This window comes from Eimeria tenella, genomic scaffold (assembly GCF_000499545.2).
Source record: "Eimeria tenella Houghton genomic scaffold, Eth_scaff87, whole genome shotgun sequence".
Lineage (NCBI taxonomy): Eukaryota > Apicomplexa > Conoidasida > Eucoccidiorida > Eimeriidae > Eimeria > Eimeria tenella.
The window spans coordinates 69,126-92,396 of record NW_013543461.1 but is presented as its reverse complement, the minus strand read 5'-3'; the positions used below and the strand labels follow the sequence as shown (position 1 = coordinate 92,396).

General features: G+C 51.0%; 3 protein-coding genes across 3 annotated transcripts; 1 reads left to right on the top strand and 2 right to left on the bottom strand.

Annotated features, from left to right (window-relative positions):
• Nucleotides 1–6,925: 6,925 nt before the first annotated feature.
• ETH_00013650 (nucleotidase, putative) lies at nucleotides 6,926–10,713 on the top strand (the record flags this gene model as incomplete). The annotated part of the gene is made up of 8 exons (XM_013378455.1): nucleotides 6,926–7,143; nucleotides 7,376–7,539; nucleotides 7,776–8,222; nucleotides 8,376–8,603; nucleotides 8,819–9,226; nucleotides 9,359–9,667; nucleotides 9,857–10,222; nucleotides 10,430–10,713. 8 exons carry the CDS (start codon nucleotides 6,926–6,928, stop codon nucleotides 10,711–10,713), a joined length of 2,424 nt encoding a protein of 807 aa, XP_013233909.1.
• A 1,248-nt stretch (nucleotides 10,714–11,961) lies between these two features.
• Nucleotides 11,962–17,176, bottom strand: ETH_00013645 (uncharacterized protein; the record flags this gene model as incomplete). Its single annotated transcript, XM_013378454.1, has 2 exons — nucleotides 11,962–13,884; nucleotides 14,030–17,176. 2 exons carry the CDS (start codon nucleotides 17,174–17,176, stop codon nucleotides 11,962–11,964), a joined length of 5,070 nt encoding a protein of 1,689 aa, XP_013233908.1.
• A 2,129-nt stretch (nucleotides 17,177–19,305) lies between these two features.
• On the bottom strand, nucleotides 19,306–22,672 carry ETH_00013640 (fatty acyl-CoA desaturase, putative; the record flags this gene model as incomplete). Its single annotated transcript, XM_013378453.1, has 11 exons — nucleotides 19,306–19,594; nucleotides 19,764–19,944; nucleotides 20,049–20,266; nucleotides 20,406–20,737; nucleotides 20,903–21,118; nucleotides 21,213–21,436; nucleotides 21,546–21,669; nucleotides 21,779–21,940; nucleotides 22,048–22,197; nucleotides 22,310–22,484; nucleotides 22,587–22,672. 11 exons carry the CDS (start codon nucleotides 22,670–22,672, stop codon nucleotides 19,306–19,308), a joined length of 2,157 nt encoding a protein of 718 aa, XP_013233907.1.
• Nucleotides 22,673–23,271: the final 599 nt, after the last annotated feature.

Genomic DNA, 23,271 nt, shown 5'->3' with positions numbered 1-23,271 from the left:
TCGCTCGCAAGCTTTTGGGTGCTACTGAGTAGCCTAGGAACCGGTAGAGAGCTAAAATCATGCTCGTAAGGAAGCGGCAACACTGTAGGCTTTCTTAAGCGTTTGTCGGAGGGCGAAGGCAGAGGATATCTCATGAAGCTGGACGGCAGTGACGTTGTTGGACGAGCCCATATACGAAGTAGAGTGTCAGCCATGGACTCTTTCGTAGGGACGTCCTCATAGTTAAAGCGAAACAGTTTGGAGGAAAGCGTTAACGTCATAAACACTCCTGGAACTTCTGTTTCAGGTTGGCATCGGGGAGTTGAGGGGAACATAGTCTCAACAGCGTAGACCAGTTCTCCTGTGATCTGCCGCTTACTCATGTGAGCAACAATGATCTGTGCTTTTCTAGCTTTTGAATCAGAGTCATCCGCGTTAGGCAGTTGTGGCTTTGCACTGCCTTGGGTACGTCACATGGACGATTCCCTCAGCAGTGCACTTAGCCAGAAGCCAGCCCGAACCCAGTCGCTAAGCAGCCATGGCGTGTCCCAACAAGTTGCGCACTCCAACCTCCCCCATTTCGCTCCCCAACGCCTCTACGGCCCCACACTGTAGTTTTCTTGGCGGCGACGCGCACATGGCAGCCTTCTCGAGCTTGTCCAGGATGGCCGTACTGAACGCACCTTTTGCTCTTTTTCCGTTCTTGATTCTCCGATTGCCCTTATTTGGAGAATTTATGCTGCGCTCGTTTTAGCCTCTGTGGCTAAATAGATGCAGGCAAGCAATTACGGCAGATAATTTTCTTGACCAGGGGTCCGGCTTCAGCCCCCGGTGCGTGCCCGCACCGCACCGCCCTGGCGGAGAGCTGGCCCGTACGTCCGGAAGTCCCATCAGTAGCGCAGAATTAGTCCAAAATGGGCACGTGGGGAGCAGAATTTAAGCTCTAATGTGCTAAAAAATGGGGAGCTAGGCGTGATATCAAGGCACCAATGTGGTCGTCGATGTGATCCGCATGTCTGTGCTGATAACGCCACTTGTGAGGAAGAGCTTGTGTGCGAGGACGAGCCATAGCTTAGCGCGGTTTACAAGATAAAAGACGACTTAGAAATCCAGTGATGGCGAAAGGTTGCAGTACGTTCACCTGGAACTGGCGGCAGAGGAAGGAGCCACCTGCAGGTATCTATGTGTGGTGCATAGGTACTACAGTGGTTCCCCATTGAGCCTATAGTGAGCCTATACTGAACTATTCCGTAGAACGAATACAACATCATGTCGTATTAGTATTAAGCCAGATCAATTCGGCAAGAGATAAAACCAACCACCTATAAGCGCCAACCGGCTAGGAACGCCAACTGGCTAGGAGAAGCAACCGCCTATCAAGGTTTTGGGGCTCGCTGAGTTGCTCAGACACCGACTCACCTTAGGGGTTCAGAGTCAGAGAGCAGATCTTTCATAGTCCTCTCTCCATGGAAAATGGGACTCAAGCATGCCTTGAGGTTAATTATGTAGACTTAAAGAGTGTTCGCGTGATTCGTCGGGATGCTCCTGGCAGAGAACCATCTAGGATCCTATGCAGTGGCAGCAGTGAGTGCGTGCACACACTACTGAAGTGCGCGCGCGCACTACATTATGCCCAGCTTGAGTCCTCCGTGTGTCTAGCGTTGTGGTTCTATATGTTAGTACCTAACAACAGTCACTAAACACGCGGTTTAAACATCAAAGGGGTTCAAGCATCATTATTATAGTTCCCTTTTTCGAAGGGATATATTTGTTTGCTCCTGGATATTTGTCCTTCACTGAGTGGCCTTGATGAGCGCTGCAGCTTTAAGTGGCCCATGCCAGCCCTAAATCCCAGGTCTAGCTGCATGCAGAGCATATCGGGCCTGATCGTCCTTGGTCTAAGTTTCTGAATGATTCTGGTCCATGCGACAGTCCACACAATTCCAATTGCACGACACTGAATGCTATTTCTGAGCTGCACTGTAGTGCTGCGTAGTGTAGTCCCTGCCAAGAGGAGGTTCTCACATGATAGGCTGCAAGGTGGCACGAAGTGTATCTCATTTTCCTTTCAACCAGAGGCCAGATTCGCCTATATTAAAATCTTCCAGCAGCAATACCCCATCGACTGCTCTTTTCCTGCAGGAACCGTTGAAACAGTCCGTAGTCGCATACTGGCAAGTCCTACTTCTCAACAGGACCATACGTATCTCGGATTTTCTGCCTCGGCTCAGGTATTAGCCCAAAGCCAGTCTCCACATATACTTTATCTACTGTATTTGCTTATTAGGGCACAGAAATTTGATTGTGATAGTCACTACACTCTCTCTACACATGTATTTCATGGGAATTGCGGAATCCCAAGAGTCCTGGCCCTGGAAGTATTCCTGTTTCTTGGTGTCCAAACAAAATCAGGGTCGCGGTTTCTCTACCAAATGGTACGATGTAGTCGAGTGTTCAAGCTCTAGTAGCCATTCCTCCGTCGACTCTAACATTTGGATGTCGGGCCTGAAAGCGCTGCTTCGACGAAAAGACCAGAAACAATATAGTTTTGACTGCATTCGCCAGCCGCTTCCGACAAATGGGAGCTGAAGCTTTCGCCTCTGTTCGAATTCGTCAATTTTTTCGGAACTGAATTACAGCGTACCCAGCCTGTCCTCAGAGAGTAACGTGTAGCAGTACAGTTCTCCACCAGTACCACCCCGTATGGTTTTAACGTTTATTATCTCACACATAAAGCATTATTAAAATGTTTGTAGCTCGAAAAACCTGGCTGTTTTTGCAGGTGTAGCCTGGGGTGTTTGGTTGGAAGGCCAGGGATTGAGGCTAGCTGTGTCGCCGGTACAGCATGCTGCACCGGCGACACAGCTAGCCCACACCGAAGGAAATCGAAGGACTCGGGGCCAGAGGCCCCGAGTCCTTCGGTGTCGAGGCCAGAACAGAAACAGACTTGAATTGTTTGCTTTTAAGGGTGCATCCGGGCTTCCCTGATCCTACTGGATTCATCAGCATCTATCCACCCAGAAGGAAAACCATGCAGGAGTGAGGCGAGGCCTCGCTCACCACACAAACCACAGTGCTCCGCGAGAAAACCAACACAAGCCTATTAGAGTAGTTTGCTGCATCGTGGTCCTGCACGATTTTCCATTCTAAGTCGAACAATGCGAGGGGTGCTGCCACCAGGCATCACATAACTGATGTTATGGTACGCCAGTGATGCCTTTGCTGATGCGCTGCACAACTAATTGGGCGGCACTTACACTGACACCTATAAAATCCGGCTGTCTTCATTAGTGGTATTTCTACTCAAAAGAAACAAGGCGTGACAATGAAAAGCTCACAGCTACGCACAAATGCCTCAGGTGAAGCGTCTTCAGAAGTACCCCAAGCAGCGGAGCCTAGTACTGGTCTAGGTATCGTGCTGTGTAAAAAGATAAGTGTAGTGCACAGGCACTATATTGGTTGTCCCAGCGAAATTATAGTGGCCTATTCCATGAAAAGGACACGAAATCATGTAATATTGATATTAAATAAGACAAACTAGGCGAGAAAGAGGGCGAACCGTCTACGAGCTCCACCTGCCACCCAGAGCTGTGGAGCAAACTGAGTTGCGGAGGTGTTGACCCAAGTTAGAAGGTCAGGTCTGTGAGGCGGCTCTTTTATGGCCTTCCCTTCATGGGTCAAATGGGGACTTGAACATTATTCGTGACTAAATGTGTGGATTTAGGGAGGTTCCTTGTGGAATGTCTGGATACATCTCGCAGAGAAACACTCAGGCCTTTTGCGTAGTGGCAGCACTGAGTCCGCTTACGCACTACAAGAAGCCCGTATGCGCTAGAGCCTTAGCGTTTCTATCGGACGGCTCATGGGATGTTACTCTGCTGAAGTGGCTGGAGCCTGGACGAGCGGGCCAGTTTTTTTCAATAGCACTTTCCCTTAGGATAAATAGCACTGATCAAACAGAATGTGATAGTTTTCCTCTTCCCATGCCTTTGCATATCCGTTTGTCGCAGGTGTGAGCGGAAGACGCGCTGCACGATATTTCTAGTAAACGATTAGTGTTTGTTAAATTGTGCCTACAGTGCTTGCAGTCCGCAGTGGCCTCTTGCAGTAAAGATGCCATGAATGCTTGTATTGAGTGCCTCAGCAAAGGCAGAAAGGGTATGAAGGATATTCCAAAGAATCATATTTTATAAAAGGATGCTGGGAGAGTGTTTGCCAACTGAGCTACATGGGCTCCTGCTTTATAAGTGTTCGTTGTGAAACCGTCATAGTGGTGCTTGCCGACCTTTTCACCCCGGATTCATGCCAACCATTCCTTTTAAATATCTTTTTCTGAAGACTCCTAGATGCCAATGCAGCGCATAGTTGCCCCAAGGCGGAGCGTACGTTGTCTCCCTTGTAGAGATCAGACGGCATGAGGCTTTACAGATCCTGTGGGCGTTCTGCGCACATATAAAAATTAGGAACGTGTGTAAGCGACTTTAACAACCTCAGGGTCTATCGGACATAGCTTCATGCGAAGCTTTTTAGTTGATAAGGAGGGAATTTCATAGAGGCCACAGGTTCGTGTGTGCTAAGTGCCTACAACCTCTTACCCTTTTCGAGTACTTGCACACAACGTGTTTTATCTGGAAACGGAATAGAACCCTCGTACATATACGGCGAAGTGGGGATAAACTAAACAATAAGTAACAGGAGGACTTCAACTTATCTGACGCTCAAAGATGCTGTAACAGAAGCACTGAGAACAAAAAATGATTAGCAGGCACCAACTGACCGGGAAGTTGGCTGTGCGGTAGAAACTCCAGTTACTATGCAGGAAGCATTTCATAAGCTATACTAATATCTCGCCAAGGCCATGACGCTTTCTGCTTGGCAGAGGAAACGTAAGAGCACTTTGAGAATGATTTTAAATATCTTGTACAAGACTTCCGTGGAGGCTTTCTGACTTTGTAATTCGAGATGAGCGTGGGGTCTCAGATCCCTCGGCGCTTCCAGCAGCATGAGCTCGAACTTCTAGAACCGGTGGTGTCTGCACGTTCTCGTCCAACGAATGCTACGATTAAATGCGGTGGGCTAGATAACGAATTCGATAGCCAGAAAATTGAGATGTTCGCTTAACTAGGATATTAGCCCGGAAAACAACCTGCTAGAGCTGCTCCCGATAAATTACAATAATTGGCGAATAGCTTCTACTTAAAAATCAGATAAGCAGCAGATTCGAAAAATGCAGCAACGGTGGCGCTGAACACAGGCCGTCCAGTTCAAAGGAGGGACGGCTCTCACACACACTGAAGGCATCCTTTGGAACTGAGCCTGGAAGGCTCCTACGCATAGGCGCCTTCCCACGTGGAAAAAATAGATGCTTTTGTGGGCACAAAAGTGTACCTGAACTTTGTCTTTTCCCCCAGTATCAGAACCTAATGCTACTAGATATCCAGTACTCCGCGAGGATGCAAACATACGAGGACACTCCGTTGCCCTTACCATCACAACTGGCGCTGGGCGCCTGGGTAAAAGGAACTTAATACTCGCTTTTTTTCATCTTACCACCGGTCTTTAACTCGACGACTTCAGTCTACCGGCAGCGCTACCTAGTCCCCACCTCTAGCGCACAGGCCCTACGAAACTCACAATTGCGCAACGGGGCGCAACAAGCTCGTTCGAGCATTCTATCGCATACTAATGTCTTAGAGGGCTCTGCTTTCTCGACATACTCAGCGCAAGGGGCTCCCAATGAGAGCTTCAGCACCATGGCGTTGTAGGAAAATGGCGCTGAGGCTCGCATGTGTGCTACTGTAAATTCACTGCACGCTCCTACACTGCATAGTTGCAAGTTATATTCTTAGAAGCAGGACACACTACAGGAGGTTATAGCGTTTATGAATCTTTTCAACACTTGTTCTTCTAGAAAGCGAGCCTTCCTGTCTGCATCTGGTGCTTGGCTACAACGACACTAAACCACCACGGGCAATGAAACGTATTATTTCTTATAATCAAGAAGCAAGCATAAATCGTAGTAGTTTTACATGTGTTCGGAAGAAGCAACTCGGGAGGCTCCACCTCGACGACATCCCTAGCCACGAGCCAGCCCCCGTTTCAGTCGGTGGTGCACACTAACGCATTTGCCGGGAAATGGAACCGTTTGGCGTCCAGCTCTATTTTTGTATTAAGACAACACTTTATTAATTCTGAGTTATTCATGAGCAGGGCTTATTTTCCCCCCTGTTTGTGCGCGGAATGTAGTTGCCAGCTGAGCGCTCGTCACTCGGCATCACATCGCTGGCCAGCAGACCTCGAGCAAGACCAGCTGCGTGCTAGTACAACGCATTTCAGAGCCTTCGTTGCAATTATAGGTATACATTTTTGCATATGACGACGAACACACTCATCTAATCGCCGAACGAAGCTAGCTGCTGCCCATTTCTCTACCGGAGGACGGTGGACCACTAGCCACAAACAACGTTTAGTACTAAGATTACTGTCGGTAACCCGAGACACCTTGAATACCTTGTGGCTAGCAAAATATCACAGTCAACGGGAGCAGCAGCCTCTCTAGCCGGGAGGCAGGGGAGACGGGAGGACGGCTCGGTGGTCTCTGCGTTTTTAGATATCGGCACGTGAGGTAGACAAATGGCTGACGACCGCTCTTTAACATAGAGTGTGGGCACATGCTGGCTACTTCAGTGAAGCCTCAGCAGAAGGTCAAAGCGGCGGCGGCACTGGGCGCTGCAGAAATTCAGGGTTCTTTTTGCTGTGGGCCTAGAACGCATTATAACGGCGGTTACCAAGCACTAACTGTGAATCTGCAAGCACAGCTATAGAAGCAGTTACCACCCCCTTTTCTTGGCGCTGTGCTGAAGGTCAGTAACGGCTGGAGGGCTGCATAAAAAGCTGCTGCTTTGCTTCTGTTAATTCCACCTTAAAGTAATCTTGTTGAGGGGAGATGGTTAAAGAACATGGAGGAGGCAAGGAACGCCCCTCGCCGCTCAGCCGTTCTCCCCGGCTACACGTACCCCCACGGGACACTCCAGTCCTGGCAGTTCAGGGACGCCGTATAGCGGGTAGAGGAGATCAGTCACCGCCAGAAGCAGATGAAGAAATCCGCCGATTGGCTTCGATGATCACGAGACAGGCATCACGAGGCTTCACTGGAGAAACTTGGTGAGGAGAAGAAGGCACTCTCTCCCTTGCATCGTGACAGCTTAGTTTGCACCTTCACTCGCTGTGACACAACATTGCGCATTTGCTGCATACTGCGAGATGAAGGGCCGAATAAGTGTGTGGCATTCGCATTGCTTTATGTCAAGCAGCGTGACCTTGTCTATGCAATGCACACATTAGGCCAGTTGCCGCTATAACATGGCTTTGCGCCTCGCAATCTTTTTATGTACAGGTACGACTTCGACTTACCCCTCAACAGGACTGACCCAATAGTAATTTTGCATTTCAACGATGTCTACAACATCGACACTCGAGAAGATGGTTCCGGGGGCGTGTCTCGTTTTGTCACCGCGATGCAACGCTTCAGTCATTTGCACCCCCTAGTTTTTTTTTCAGGTAATATAGAACTTTCTGGGTACACGATTTATGGGTAGGCTATTCAAAGAACAGATTTTTCGGGTTTCGGACATGCTGAGGGAGCGCAGCAGTCTAGCCTTTGTGAACCGTATTCTCGCCAGAGATTGAGGTGCTTCAGGTGTCTGGCTTTGACGCTGAGTTCGCAGTTGGAGGGAACTGTACCTGTTCGGCTTCCTTCTTATAGGTGTGCCAATGCCCTACTGTTTTCTTTGCAGGAGATGCTCTAAATCCCTCTTTAATGAGCACTTACATGAAGGGAAGACAGATGGTTCCATTTTTGAACCTCCTGAAGGTGCACACTGCTTGCCTCGGCAATCATGACTTCGACTTTGGCATTGACGAGCTTGAGTACACAATTGGGTCGTGTAATTTTCCGTGGCTGCTTACGAACGTCTTCGAACGGTCCAGTTCGGATGACCAACGCAAGCTGGAGAGATATATGCATGGCTGTGACAAAACGTCATTATCTCGTGAAGGTTCCCATGGCGATAAGCGAGAAACGTCCAGTGGTGCCAGCGGGGAGCCTGGCAGTAAAGGAGTGGTTGACTCCGCTGGTGATGACTACATCGGACTTCCAGGAGAGCCAATAGCTAACGCGTGGAAGTATCGTCTTTTTGAATGGCAAGGTGTCCGAATTGGTGTAATTGGCCTTGTTGAGCGAGGTAAAGCAGCAACGTAGCAACCACTTTGGCTTCTTCTCACCCATTCCTGTCAACGCTTGAGCTTTAGCCAAAATCGCAGCATCCCCGTGATGGAAAAGTCTCCATTACTCCACAGCGAGTGCTTGATATTATGTGTTCTGGCTGCGAGCTCAGAATGGTTAGATACCTTGGCGTGCATCAGCGCTGACGACGTTGTATATGTCGACTATGTAGTAGCGGCAAACCGGATGTGCCGGTTCTTGAGAGCGAAGGAGTGTGAAGTGATCATTGCCTTGACACACATGAGGGCTCCTAATGACCAGCGGCTTGCCGAAATGGCCCCGGATATCGACCTTATTCTAGGCGGTCATGACCATGACTACTACGGATTGCAAGTCATAGGTCCGCCAACGCAGAGCCGAGAGAACAAAGTCGCTCAGTGACGTGAAACCGTGGCGTTAGCGCATTTTACTTGCATGGGCCTACTTTTTTCACTATAACGACCAAGTCCTAATAGGCACAAGAGCACGCTTGAGTCCGTCAGGCAGTTCTCGGCTGGAGTTCGAAGGCAAAGTGAATGACAGACATTCCTCAATATTGCGTTCTTCGGTTTTCAGGCGGCACACCTGTGGTCAAATCAGGAACAGACTTTCACGACTTCACAGCGATCGCTATATTCCCTGGAGATTCTTCGCCTCAGCCAAACCTGCTGTCAACTGCATTGATTGATGACTCAGGACAGCGAGTTGGTGCAGCTGCCATAGCCGCCGCAGCAATCGCAACCGCACCGCGGACACTGGATGGGACAGACGCACCAACGGTAGCCACAGCCAGTGCAATAGCTACGGCAGTTGCCGTGGCCGAGGAGGTTTCAAACAGTCAGGCAGAAGAGCTTAGCCCGAGCGAGCTGGCGTCACAGTTGCTTCAGGCCAAAGGGAAAATTATTTCTGACAACAGCCAGCCCTGCGGAGACGCAGAAGGACGCACTTTGCTTCTCAGGCCTGCCGCACCGGCGCAGTCACAGAGTGAGCTGAACTTGGAGCGCCTTGTCAGTTATCAGCGTGGCACATATTTTGAGACAGATGTCCCAGGACCTGCCACAGATAGTACTTCGGAGAACACGGTATGTGCAACCAGCGACTGTATACGTGTTTCAGGTGAATTGAAGCCTTCAGATTGCCCAGGCGGCAGCGTCGTCATCCCGAAACTCTTAGGGAGATCTCTGGTTCAATGGGAGCGTGTCAGGGTCACGCCGGCTAACTTTGCAAAGAACAAGCACGTGGAGCTTCTTGTAAAAAAGTACGAGCGTCACCTTAAGCAACAAATGCGGAGGAAACTCGCAAGACTTGGCGCCGACCTTGAAACAAGATTTCGGATTATTCGCACTCAAGAAAGCAACTGTGGCAACTGGTTGTGTGAACTCATGCGCAAGGAGTGTAAGAGTGATATTGCATTCATCAACTCTGGTGGGTATCATTGCCCGTTTTCACATTCCGTACACCGTATGTAGTATCACAGCTTTTCTCATGAACTGCTCGGAGAGGTAGCAGAACTCCAGCAGAAAGAATTCTGATGTGCTCTGTGTAAGCCTTTTGAGCACGGTACAGTAGACGTTAATGGCCTTTAGAGTTGGTGGTTTTTGTTTATTAACATAGGAACAATTAGATCTGACTGCATTTTCAAAAAGGGGGACTTCCGGTTTGGGGACCTGGCAGCAATGCTGCCAATGGCGGACGAAATTGCTGTGGTTAGATGCAAAGGCTCGGTGCTTTTAGCAGCCCTGGAGAATGCGGTCTCCCAAGTGCCCAAGACAGAGGGTCGGTTTCTGCAAGTTGCGGGGATTAGATTCGAGTTTGACAGCAGTAAGCCTTCTGGAAATCGCATTATTAGGGAGACTGTTAAAGTGGCACCGCGGGAGAGCTGTGCACAAATTTCTGACGGCCTCCCGAGTCTCGACCACTTTGTGCCCTTGGATGAGAACGCGGAATATACTGTTGCGACGAAGTCCTACGTTCTTCAGGGTGAGCCCTTTGGGTGCGTGGCGTTAGATTCACTGACGTTTGAAGTTGCCACGAGGGACGTTGATGCGTCCCCGTTAATGAGATCCCGCGTCGGCATGCATACGGGTGATTGGAGCTGTTGCTTCCTGCGCTTGAGCCTCAAGTCTGACATTAACACGGGCACTGTTTCATGCGAAGGCCCTGATTTCTATGTGTAACTATGCGTAGGCCGTGATGGGTTTACTATGTTGCCGAGTTGCCCCGTTCTCGTGGAGGGAGAGCTCTTGCCCCCACTACCGACGCTTGTGCGGAACGCCTTAGCATTGACAGCCATGGCTAACGGCCTCAACAGACCGCATTCACGCGTCGTGTCTCGCCAGCTTTCATCATTTACAAGCCTCCAGCAAGATCAGATGCTTTCCAAGTTTGGATGCAAGAAGGACGATGACGAAGTGGTTCTCGCACCAAAATGTGATGGGCGGATTGTAGACAGGAACGCACAGCCTGCTTAAAATGAATGGAGCTGAGTTAGTCCTGTTGAATGAGCCACGTTGCTTCGCAGAGGGCTTTTTGCGTCGGTATAGTCAGCTGTCGCATGCGCCAAAGGCGATTGAAGAAGCCCACATGAAGACTGGTGCAAATTTGTGCAACTACACAAGCTTTTTTCTCGTGCGTTTACAAACGTTTCTGAAGCCAGCGTGTAGCGGGTGCATCCAGCGTGCTGGTTTGCGTTCCCGCAATTCGTAGCATACTATGTGTACAAGGCCAGTGCTAAATGTAGCCACGGCTAGAAACAGCCTGCTCCTTTTAAGTGCGGGAGGTGCAGGCAACACCAACCCAAGCAAAGGGAACTGTCAGGCAGGACAACACACACGCAGGCTAGCTGCGGGGACAGCACACGCTTATCGCCGTGGAGCTCTTATTTTGCAGCAGACAGTTTGACTGTCAATTACCTCCTTTGAAGCTTGGGAAGGGCTCTGTATGTACCAGAAGTGCTTGTTTGGGTGGCTAGTCCGCAATAAACCTTACGTTAAGAAGAGCACAGGTGGAGCAGACTGAAATGCTGACATGCTAGCGGTAAAAAGGCTGCATTGCACCGCCCCGACTTCACACGTATGAACGAAGGCCCTTCCGACGTGGAAGCCCGAGCGAACAGTGTTTGAGTAAAGCATGTAGTATGCCAGTGCGTGCGCGGACGTGCAGATGATGCTCGTACATGAATTGCGAACAGACGCCCCAGATAAAGATGAACCGGCACGAATCAATAGCAAATCTTACATGTAAATTAAAGACGACGATATACGTGCAGTTCGCTGGAAAACTAAGTGGCTCATACACCTGGAGTGCGACCCACATCTGAAGCAAAAGCTGTATCTGGCGTGTCCTGCGCTGACGCTGATGTAATGACATGGGGCTGAAAACAATGCACGAAATTTATTCAGAACCCCCACGCAGCTACTACTAGTCTCAACTAGTATACTACTAGGTCGAATACTTAGGGGATAAGCAACGAGTGTTTAGGTGGTGATTCAAGTGGAAGCATCAAATCGAGGGGCGTAAACTTCCAAACAGCTAGAGTACAAACATATTTCGGAAGAGCCAGCGCAAGACTGTCCTCAAGTCGCCTTTACGGTGAATGCGTTGAGCAATGGACAACAGTTAGCACAATTTGCCGTAGGGACCTGAAGCACGCAATGGCTCTGGCGCGGACAGCCCACAAAAATGGATGCCATTTGCCACTGCACCGAGGTGACGCCAATTCAGCTCGTCAGCTGCTCCTCTAGGTCTTCAGCCAGACCACGCAGCATCTGCATGTCTTGGTGCAGTACTTCGGTAGGTGTTTCTGCAGCTCTGCGTCTTCGCCGCCGTCGTTTAGGGGCAGGCTCAGTGACAGCACTAGATCTTGAGTCTCGCGAGCACTTGTTACTGTAAATGCGGCACCTCAGGGATCGAAAAACAGTGCCGTAATCGCTACCCGTACGGCCGCACGCTCTGCCACTCAATCCAGGCAAGCACACGCCTGGCTCTACGTGTGGAGGAAAGCCTTCCGTGGGAGGCACTGTGCGTTTCTTCAGGGCAGTCACTTGCTGGTCTTCCGAGTTGCTTCGCGATATTGGAGCGTCCGCTGCTGGAGTCCTCGCTGCTGCTCTATCAGCTCCTACAGGTCCTAGGAGCGCCAAACAGGGGGCAGGGAAAGGCCTGAAGATACTGCTGGAGGTATCTCTGGAAGGGGCTGAAGAAGTGCTAGAGACAGTGGCATTTTCCATACGTGCCTGGGATGTGTGTTCGCTTTGTCCAGAGGAGTTTCTTGCATAACGTTCTAACAGCTCGCGAACAAGTATTTCAGCTGCAGCCACAGATGCCGCCGCTGCTTTTCTTCCAGCAGGCGCTCGGCTGAGGATCCTGAATTGCCTTGAAATTGTAGAACTACCCCAGTTAACGAGATTGCTGTGAAGAGCCGGAATAACTAGTGGGCCTCGACGTACCGTGAAGCCTAAGTTGCCAGCTAGTTGTAGTAGTCTTTGCCTCAGGCGACTCTTGGGACTCTCCTCCACCGCGAATAGCTCAAGCCGTGGCAGTCCCCGCAGTAGCAGCCGCAGTGACGTTGCATTTCCTCGAAGCTGTTGCACTACGCAGCTACGCAACTGCGGTAATAGCTGCGACAGTGCAGCCACAGCTCTGTGGCAGTTCCAGAAACACCAGTTGCGGCTGCAGCCGAAGTCAGCCTCCCGGCCTCGTTGAGCTCTGACCTTCCGCCGAGCCGCCTCAGACTCATCTACCCGTCGAAATTCGCTTGCCCCTGAAAGGGGCTCCAACGGATACGAGAGTGCATCTGTCACACTGATTTGTAGGAGTCTTCTCAGGGCCACGAGCCGCTGATGGTGGCTGCGGAGCCTCCTCAGACGTTGAAGGTTCTCCCGGAATCGATGGTAGCGCTGCAGCTGAAGATGCTCTTGCCGTGCCGCGCTGCCAGCAGAGCTGCGAAAATTGGCACTAGCTAGCGACTCTAGGCGTCTCTGGAGCTGCTGCAGCTCCTGTCGCATGCTACTCAGCTCGCGAGCGAGGCGTCTTTGTGTCTCCTGATGCTCACGTTGCTGGCAGGACTCAGATCCTCCACTGGTTCCGTGTATTTGCGCTTGACGGCCCGATACCGCGGCAGACAGACGTTTCAACCGTCGACGCCGTGCACTATATTCTTCGTACAGCCGTCGTTGGCGCACAAGCAGGCGGGCAGCTTCGTTGTTCCGCTGCGTTTGTGTACGCTGCATGGAAAGCTGTTTTCTCCTCTGCAGTTGCTGTAGCCTCTCTGCTTTCCTGCTATCAAGAACGCGCTGCCAAGCCAGAGACAAAAGCGGATTTACAGCAGCTGCAGTGGCTAGGGCAAGACGAACGAGAACCTTAGCATCAAGTGTCCACAGGTGAAGCTCCCTCAAGCACGCAAAGGGTGAACTTTCTAGAGGTGAGAAGTTCAACGGGAGACGCAATGCCTGCAGAAGCTTATGGGCGTCCTGAGTGGACCTTTCGGTACTTCGAATTATTCGTAGTTCTTGTGATGCCATAAGCGTTCGTGGGGTGGATGCCCCAGTTCCTCCAAAGAGACGGCCTTGGTACCGTAGAACCTGCAGATTACGAGCTCCTCCCCCTGCCAAAAATGAGTCAAAGTCATCATCTCCGCGCTGCACCTTCAAAATGCCGCACACAGCGCACGTGGGAAACCACTGCTTCTTGGTTTCGACGTTAGTTGAGTATAATGTGCGACCTCCGACCAAGCCTGTGATGTGTGCTTTCACAATGGGGACGTTACAGTGAAAAAAATGAATAATTTACCTGAAGTTCAAGCAGGTTGGGACACGAAAGATTCGGCGTGAAAAAAAGGGCCGTGCCCACGTATTTCCTTATTTGCAGGGTGACTTGTGGTCGACTCTTTGAACTGAGAACCTCTTCATCTTCAGTTTCGAGGGCCAGAGGAGGGCTCCTAGACCGCCGTCGGGACAAATTTAGACAAGGATCTCTGACGCACAGCCTCTCAATGTTCTTAAGAAGTGCTACAAACCATACCACTGAATCTGAATCACCTTCAGTATTGAGACTCTGCAACGCCCCACACTGCGGGAGAGGCTCTGCCAAGTAGGGAAGGAAGCTCGAATGACACTGTAACTGCTTCAACTGGCCAAACTTCAGACCGAATAGGGGCTTCGCACTACCATCATCTCGTTCTCTACATGTGAGATCTTTCTGATCTAAGTCTTGGCCAGTGACGAGTTGATGGGATACCCACGCAATTTCCTCGCCCCGAAATGGATGCGCTTCTAAGTCAACTAGGTCATCCGCAAAGTCCACGTTTTGTCTTATTTGAGCGCTGAGCTCCCCACTAGGCGCCTGCGGTCGCTGCTGCTGAACTGAAGTGCTGCGGCGGCGCCATATATCAGATACTGTACGTGCGGCTAGGTCTGCAATACCTGCGCTAACAGCAGCAGTCGGGGCTGCACTCGTGGAAACACATTCGGGAAAAGTTCCAGCACATCTGTCGGCTTTGAAAAGACTCGCAGGATCCATTAGGGGATGAGCACGGTGAACAAGCAGGACACGCTGAAGGGCCTTAGTTGCCACAGCCTCATAAGGCAGCATGCGAAACGGCAGTGGCTCTCTTGTCGTCCCGGCGCCTAAAAATGCGGCAAGAGGTGGGGCTGTACCCTTCACATCCAATACACGTAGGCTTCTTCCGTAAGTGCAAAGGTATGCCCAGAGAAGCGAGAAACCAGGTATGGGTTTGCTGACAACTGAGCCCCAAGTTTCTGGAAGTCTCAGCTCTTCTAACCGTGGCAACAGCAGACAACTCAGCAGCATGAAATCTGAAGTCCGTACAGCTCGCAGTCTCGGCAACAGTACCAACAGCAACTCCCCTCCCGAGCCCCAAGCACAAGGAACAGCACAGCATTCGTTTGGGAGATGCCGAACGTGACGGCAGCCATTTCCTACTGCAGCGCATAAACCCGCTGCCGCAGAGAGCACATTGTCAACGGCTTCGTGAGCTGTTGAGGCCTTTGCCGATGCGGTCTGCACTGCTGCGGTCCCCGCTGCCAGCTTGCTAGCGTTAGTTGCGGCTATACATCCAGACACAAGCGAGGAGGTTGCAGTCGGGGAAAGCGAGCCGCACGCCTGCGTCATGGCTGGGTCGAAGACAGTGCTTTGGGGCACTGAAGAGGGATCGTAGATATCAGCAGTCGACAGGGACGCAGGCACGAAGCTCCTGCGCCCATGCCGCTGGCCCCTTTTAGCTCGTACAGGCGGCGCTGTTGCTGCCAAGAGATGGCGGAGTCTTGCCTTGATATGTGGTGCCCGAGGCGCTTGATCACTCAAGCTAGTCAGAATGTTGCCAGCAGATGCAACTGAATGCAGCAGTGACTCATTCAGAGCTCCCACAGTATAACTCCCCTGGAGCAGCCGAATGTTGTAGCCGCTGCGAAGCAGAAAATGCAGCAACTCCTGCAGCGCAGACTCGGCATCAGCTGAAGGCGCAGGCGCACTACGTGCTCCACCGGGACCCGACAAGCGACCTGCCCACTCTTCTAATGCCGAAGTGAGGTGCGAGTAACCTGACTGTTCACGATGCAATAGGGTCTGCTGCAGTTGCTGATGTTGGTGTTGCTGTCGCTGCCGTTCCTGCTGCAGTCGGCTGGGTGTATCTTGGTACCGCGTTGCTGTATTGCTGGTGAGGTTCAGCTCCTCCAAGTTGGGGCAATGCAGCAGTTGGAGCAGCCGCCAGCTCCCCACCACAAGGCTTTTCAGCTGCGGTAGTATAAGACGAATGCCTTCGAACTTGCGCCAAACCCTTAAGGCGATTTCTGCTGAAGATACGCAACAACAACAATTTTCGATTTCAGCAATCCTGCAGCGAAGCTCACTTCTGTGGGTTCTTTTGCGCCACTCCCTCCAGATATCCGAGGTGCACGAAAGTTCAACGCATCCTCCGCTTCGCTCGTGTTGGTGGGTTAAGTGGCCTTCGCTAGTTCGGCAGTAACTCTCTTGAAAATCAATCATCTGCCGCTCCCGTTGCTGCTGTTGCTGTTGTTGTCCACCCCCTGATGCTTCCGATTCGAATGAGTTCAAACTGCTGCGGCACGTGCTTCGTTGCATACGTTCTCTCAGGACCTGCGCCGTAGCCAAGAGCATGCCCCCAGATGCCTGTGGTCTGCTCATGAGTTGCCGAGCAGTTGCACAGTGGTCTCTTCGAGTAACATGCGGGCCAACAGTGCTTTCTAGTGCCGCGGCTGTGGTAAGAAATGCGTCGCCCAACTCTTTCGCATGCTCATCACACGTGTCCCAAGGAGGCGGCGTCGCTGCCAAAGCCGTTAAAGTGGCCTCTGCTAATTCTGCCTCCCAGATCTCTAGGGACACTAGTGTCGTTGCGCTGCGCTGCACTACGCCAGCAAATGCATCTCCAAGCATTCGTGCAGTCAATGGACACCCGACTGATACACTAATGGAACGAATCTCCGATAGCTCCTTAAACAAAGAGCGAAGAAATAGAAGGTCTGGAAACTCTCCATTTTCCATGGCCATAGGATCCACGGAATTTATGACCAGCTCCGCATGCCGGCTATGAATAGCTATTGTCCTTATACAAGCCCGAATTGCTTCTGATGGCAGCTGCCGGTACACGGGGGGAGAGACGTGGATCATCGTGTCCGATAGACACAGACGGCTCCTTATTAGACCTAGCCATCTTCTGCACACGAGCGATCCAACCTTGATTCTCTCATTCTGGGGTAGAAAACGCAAGATTGATGCTAAAAGAACATCTGGGACGTCAGAAAGGGGCGAACGGGCAATGCAACTGCTTCTGTTATCCCTGTTGTAGTTGCTGATGCTGGGACTTGGGGAAACTACATTATTCGTCACGCTGCAAGCATCCGGAGACCCACTTCTGCTGTTTTCACTGCAGTCGCCACTGCTCCTGTCGCTACCGCTCATGCTGCTGCGCCGCCGCCTCTATGGCGATGATTCGACACAGTCACTACTGCTCGAGGCGATTCAAAACCTGCTTTCGCTGCCCTGGGAGTGGGGACGAAGCCGTAAATGCTGGCTAAGTGGTAATATCCATTGGCGCAGCTAGCGTGGAAAATCATGGACGTAGTGTCCATGCTCCTGATGGGGATTTACTGTTTGCACGGGCGCATCAGACAAATGCCATGTCAAACGAATTCCGCTGTGGTTCAGCCGCGTTTGTGAATCCAAGATGGCAGAGGCGCTTCCGTTGAAGACAGGCAATTAATCATTAGGTTTGGCAAAGCGTATTTGGTCTGCCCCTGCGATGTGATGGGATGGTACAGCGTGTTCCATTCAGAGACCAGTGCGACGGACACGAAAATGGGGAAGACCAGAAACAGTTGACTTAAAATATGAATGCCCTAACTCTTTAGTTTAGGGTGACTTCGTGCTTATGTTGGCGTCTTGTGAAATTTTGGTGTTTTTGCTGCGTCGCCGCAGCATCCGAATGGCGTCTGCGAACGGTGACAAAGAGTGCAGTGCTGAAGAGGAAATGAAACAACAGCTTGCCTTGCTACAGACACAAGAAGTCTTCTCAAATAACATTTCTTTAAATGGAAGATGCGCAGTGGGGGAACAGTCAAGTGTATGTTTACACGGGGCCTGGAGGCGCAGCCGCCATCGGGCTGCGCCATGCATAAGAATAATCTCTAGAAAACATGTAGTTGCTCCTTGAATTGGTTTAGTCATTTCCAAATACTTTTGTCTTGGAGGTATTAAAGACATCCAAGGGGCGTCTCAGCTCAATATCGTTTCTAACTGCTACCGGTTTCCCGCTGTGCACGAGAAGTCTATGCCACCACTCATCTGAGCTGGCGGTGAACTCGCAACTCGTAGCGATATGAGTCCTTCGTCTCTTTTGCAGTGCACAAGCAAACTGACAGCTCTAATCCCCACCGAGCTAACTGTAGCGGTTCCTCCGTCACATGACGCCTCGATCGTACGTAAGTGCAACATGCACCACTCAACTAGCGGAGAGTTGTCTAGAGCTCTCCCAAAACCTTGAGTATGCAACGGCCATTACGTAAGGACTAAGCAGCTCTATGAAAGAAAAGTGTCCTGCCACCCCTCAAGGCAGAACTGGCCGCGCCACTACACACTGCAGTGTTCATCTCAACGACACTCACTCTGCGGTACACACTACTCCAACAGTGCTCGAAACACTTAAACGGGCAGTCCAAGCAAGGAATCGGCTGATCAGCGAACGTCTATCAACTGCCCATAATGATTCCGAAGCAGCCGATAGATGACGCGTTATTGCCACCTCAAGGAAGATCCAGCAACACAACAGTCACGTTTACCCGAAGGCCTGTTCGATACGGCTGCCAGGCTGTACCAGCCGGCAGGAACTGTTATGTTGCTGTAGAAAACAATGTAAATTCACTATCGTTGTACATTGAAAGTCCTCGTTTGCCCGGCTGACTACTCCGGTAAGACAATATCGCATCATCACTTCAGGCGTGTTAAGCACAACCGTATTTTTCCACGAACTTGTCTGGCCCTGAATGACTCGAGCAACTTACATGGGCAAAGTTGCTCAACAGAAACGCTTCTTCATAGCAAACCGTTAAGGGCGCGTCACATGAGCCCACGTGCGACAGAGACCATCTGCCTCACATGTTTGGCGCTCGACTGCGTGGCAAATTTAGCAGCAAGAAGCCCCTGGCTCCACGGCTCTACAGTGACATGCGCCCCTGTCGTATGAATTTTGTTCATGTCGCTTAAACTTCAAGCATGCACGGTCCTGTTGTCCAAGGACTTGTGTTTCTGTAGGCCCGAGATTTCACACTACAAACAGATAAAGGAACCAGAGTGCAACACATTGGTTTAACAGTGCGATCTGCAAGCGCTAACGGTTTACCGCGACACTGCCCGAAACAGCATAAGGTCAGAGACTGCTCATCAGCGTGCTATAAGGCATCTACCATCATACGGCTATACCAGACTTCTGGAGATTTGCAATTACGATAACCGGCATTTCTTCGCACAACTCAGGGCTCCGTCAACACTGTTTATAAACCAACGGCCACCATGCAGAACTTTGGCTGTTCCGGTTACGAGCCAACGGCTCTGGTACGTTTTGTAAGAGTGGAAGAGGATGCTGCAAACGGCGTTTCATCCAAATCCTTTGCTTTCTTCTCCACCTCTCCATTCGCCGGCGCTCCCTGTTCGTCAGCCCGGCGAGTCTGCTGGTGTCCTAAAGAATTGTAATACTCAGGCCGAGAGTCTGGATTAACCACTGCAAAACCGTCAGAAAGTGAAGCGCTGAAGACTTCCGCCGGCATCGACTCAACACGTTCCTTCAAGTAACATACTGCCTCCTGGACCCGGTGAAGCGGCACCCTGGGATTTGCAGCGCAACAGAAGAGCGCGGTATATATCGCAATCTTATGGAATAAGTACGCAGGCATATCATTGCGAAATAACTCAAATGCCTTGAAGGTTGAAGCTTCAAGTGTCATGTGCAAGGCGGAAACGAAATTAGGTAAATGCATGCGCAAAAAGGACTTACTCGAATGTCACTGCCTGTAGCAGATGAAGATCTAGCGGACGATGATGTAGAACGTGTATTGCCCGCATCAGCTGAGATTCATCGTCGTGGCGTCTCTTATCTAGGCAAGCCTTAACCCAGCGCAGCGCGCAAGGTGCCACACAAAGAAAGTCATACTTGCAGTTGTTGTTCATGACGTCGTCTGCGATCGAACACAAAACAAAAAAAATGGCCAGAATCGCTCAAAGGAAAAACACAAAAAACATCCTACAGAGGCCTCCTATTGACCAAAATATGCATACTCACGAGGGCCTTTCTTTTCCATTGTCAAGAAGTAATAAGCAGTCCAAATATCCAGCACAAGATGCGGCAATAAGTAAAATGTGCCAACGAGTAGCAAGTGCCCTCGCCACAACAAAACCACCACAGTAGAGGCGACGAACAGCGTCAAAAATAGAGGCGCGAGAGCTGCAGACCAGCCGGGAAGCCGAGGGATGGCCAATGTTGCACTATACAAGAACGGCCTGAGTTCCAGCAACAGCACCTCAAGCAGACTTGATAATGTCGCGTGGGACTCACTCCACGAAGGCAGAGGGAGTATTGCAACCCTCATTTGTTCGGATTCTAGAACTGCGCAACTCGGACTCCACGGGTTTTCCGTACCTTAGCGCTGGAGTTTCACCAGGGACATTGAATCGCTTGCTTTGGTAGGGAATCATCAACGCGCCGCATATCAAACCACCTACAATGTCAGAAAGGAAGCGGCTGCTGCTGAAGGTGCCGTTGGCCGCCACGAATGCATGCATCAGCAATGAGAAGAAGAGTGTACCCAAAACAGTGCTGCTGATGATAAGAAGTATTGGAAGCAATACATAAGGAGACGCCTCCATCAGAGCTTGTGGCGCACTGCCTAGGCGCGATGTACAGGCTGAGTACGCCCACCAGGTGAGCGCGTATGCGACGCATAGCAAAAGGACATCAAGCAGGAGGCTCCACTGCACATAAATGCGTACAACAAAGCAGCCGCAATCACACAAAGAGATGGGAGCTGCCGTACTAATCACCTTGCTTAAGAAGGGTGATACAATTTAAATGCCTTGGACGGCAGTGCCGGATCAACGGAGCGCTGCCACTTGTCCACATAGGCCTTCAATACGTACCAGAGACTGGATTGTGCTTGTGTGCGCGCTTTTAACGCGTACGACCTCGCGGAGGCTATGTACGGCAGCCAGAGCCTCACAGTTCTTGCGTGCTTCCGCGTCCCTTTGTTGCCTAACAACTGACTGTTGTTCCCTTTCTGCCTTGAGCATCTTCCAAGCGGTAGTGGCGCGCCGCAGATCCCAAGCCAGCCCGAGCCGCGCGCAAATGTCAATAACCTGCACAATCTCCGTACCCTCATCTATCACTAAGTGCGAAAGGGCACCAAGAGCTCGATATCTCTAAAGGAGGTACTATGATGCGTCGACCCACCAGCTTGCTAGGATTGTACTGGTCGAGAACACCCCCTTCTGATGCCGCATAGTCATAGGGATACTTATGATGCCAGTCATGCCAGCCTTCCCCGACAGCAACAAGAGACGTGAAGCAGCTCTCGCACGGGTTGCCTTCCACAGTGTAGCGCCGATCACCCCAGATATGTGCTGTACTGTTAACCGTCCACGTCGCATGAAGACAGATACACCAGCGAAAACAACCTGAGGGCAGCAAACAATCATGTATCACAATCGGTAAAATGCACTCCGATTAGAAAGAACTGATGATGAACAAGCATACTGGGAAAACCACAGCGCATCAGCGCCTTACCTAGTATAAAGAAACCTGCCCAGAAGTCGTTGTACTTATAGTAAGCGTAAATTGCAGGTGCGACGAAGCACCAAAACTGGTTCCACCAAGGGTCCATCTTGTGTTGGAACCGGACATACGGATCCTGCACAGGGATAGTGAGCACAAAGTAATGAATATATGGGGAAAACCGTTAAAGCCAGACACTTAGGGGACGAATCCAGCGACAAATCCAGGATCAAGTTGCCGCTCACAGCAATCAAGTCGTCAAAGCACAGCTGCTTCCCGGCTTCTCTCACGGACGGAGGCTTCTTCAGAAGCAACCACCCCACATGGGAGTAGAAGAAACCCCTGGAGGCGTTGTACGGGTCGCCTTCCTTATCACTATTCTTGTGGTGCACGCGATGGTCCCTGCACTGCAGGACACGCAAATCAACATCAAAAGCCAACACAACTGGACCTGTGGCATATCCGAGAACACATGTTAATGCTCATTGTCCACTAGTGCATCCCAATTTCGTACCCAGTGGAAGATAGACCCCTGGTTCGCCAAAGAAGTGAGCATCATCAAGACAAAACGAAGAGCTCCAGATGCCTTGTACGCACGATGCGACCATAGCCGGTGTGCTCCACAGGTAATGCCCAAACCTCCAACAATATAGAGCAGCATTGTCTGCGTAACACAGAGTCGGCGACCATGTGGAGACTCAGCCAACGCGCACCTCGAAGGACAACTACTGCGTTTCGAGAGGTACTATTTGGAGCAAAATGGGAAGCTGGCGCACATCCGCAAAGAGTTCCCAGCAGCGCTCGTGCATCACAAGCTTCACAAGTCCTGCCACCGCAAAAGCGTGGAAGAAAGTGAGAAATGTTGCTTCAATGCTGCGGTACTCCTTGCAGAAGGCCTCAATGTAAAACTTGACGAAGAGAAAGGCGTGAGAAATGTACATAGCCAAGCAGCTGAGCCATACAACGCACAAACACACAACGCAAACTAGTCACCACAGGCCAGATCGCTGAAGGCCCCTAGCTTCGGCACTATGACCTCCGGGTAGCACTTACAGCTCTGCGTTAAATACAGCAAGGGCGCTCTGCTGAACCTCTGGATGGTAGATGGCATGGGAGCTGATGCACATGCCGAAGAACATCTGTGAAAGCTGGAGTAAGGTGATGTATGACCTTAAAAATGTGAATAGCCTGGGAAGCACCACAGAAGCAAAAAGTGGAGCACTTGGAGTGCCACGCGTGGAGGATTAACAACGCAGTCGAGGTACAAACGGAACCTACACTGCGCTGCACCGCGGCTTAGTCAGCTTACCGCTTGGTCACTGCGAATTCCGCAGCAGCAAAATACGCATGAACAAACACTTGCACAGCCAAGTTCGCTGCCACAAAGCCGTGTGCGAAAGGCACATCCGCATAAAGTGCGTGCCAGCAATACAACGCAACTGCTACGCGTGCATAGCAGTGCAGGAAAGACGGCCGCCGCCCTCGTAGGAAGAGCAAAAAAGTGTCGAAGACCTCCACGCCCTTTCCCAGACAGAAAACACAAACCACTAGTCTTGTCAGTGGAGGATACTTTGAGGAAGGGAATGCGAACGTGCTGAAGAGCCTAGGCGACGACCACATCTGCTCAGCACAACACAACGAGAAGTGTTGAGCTTGAAAGCCAAACGCGCAGTGGAGGCAACCAGGGTTCCATAATATCTGTGTCCATGTTCTTGTGCTCAAGGCTTACCAGAGCGCA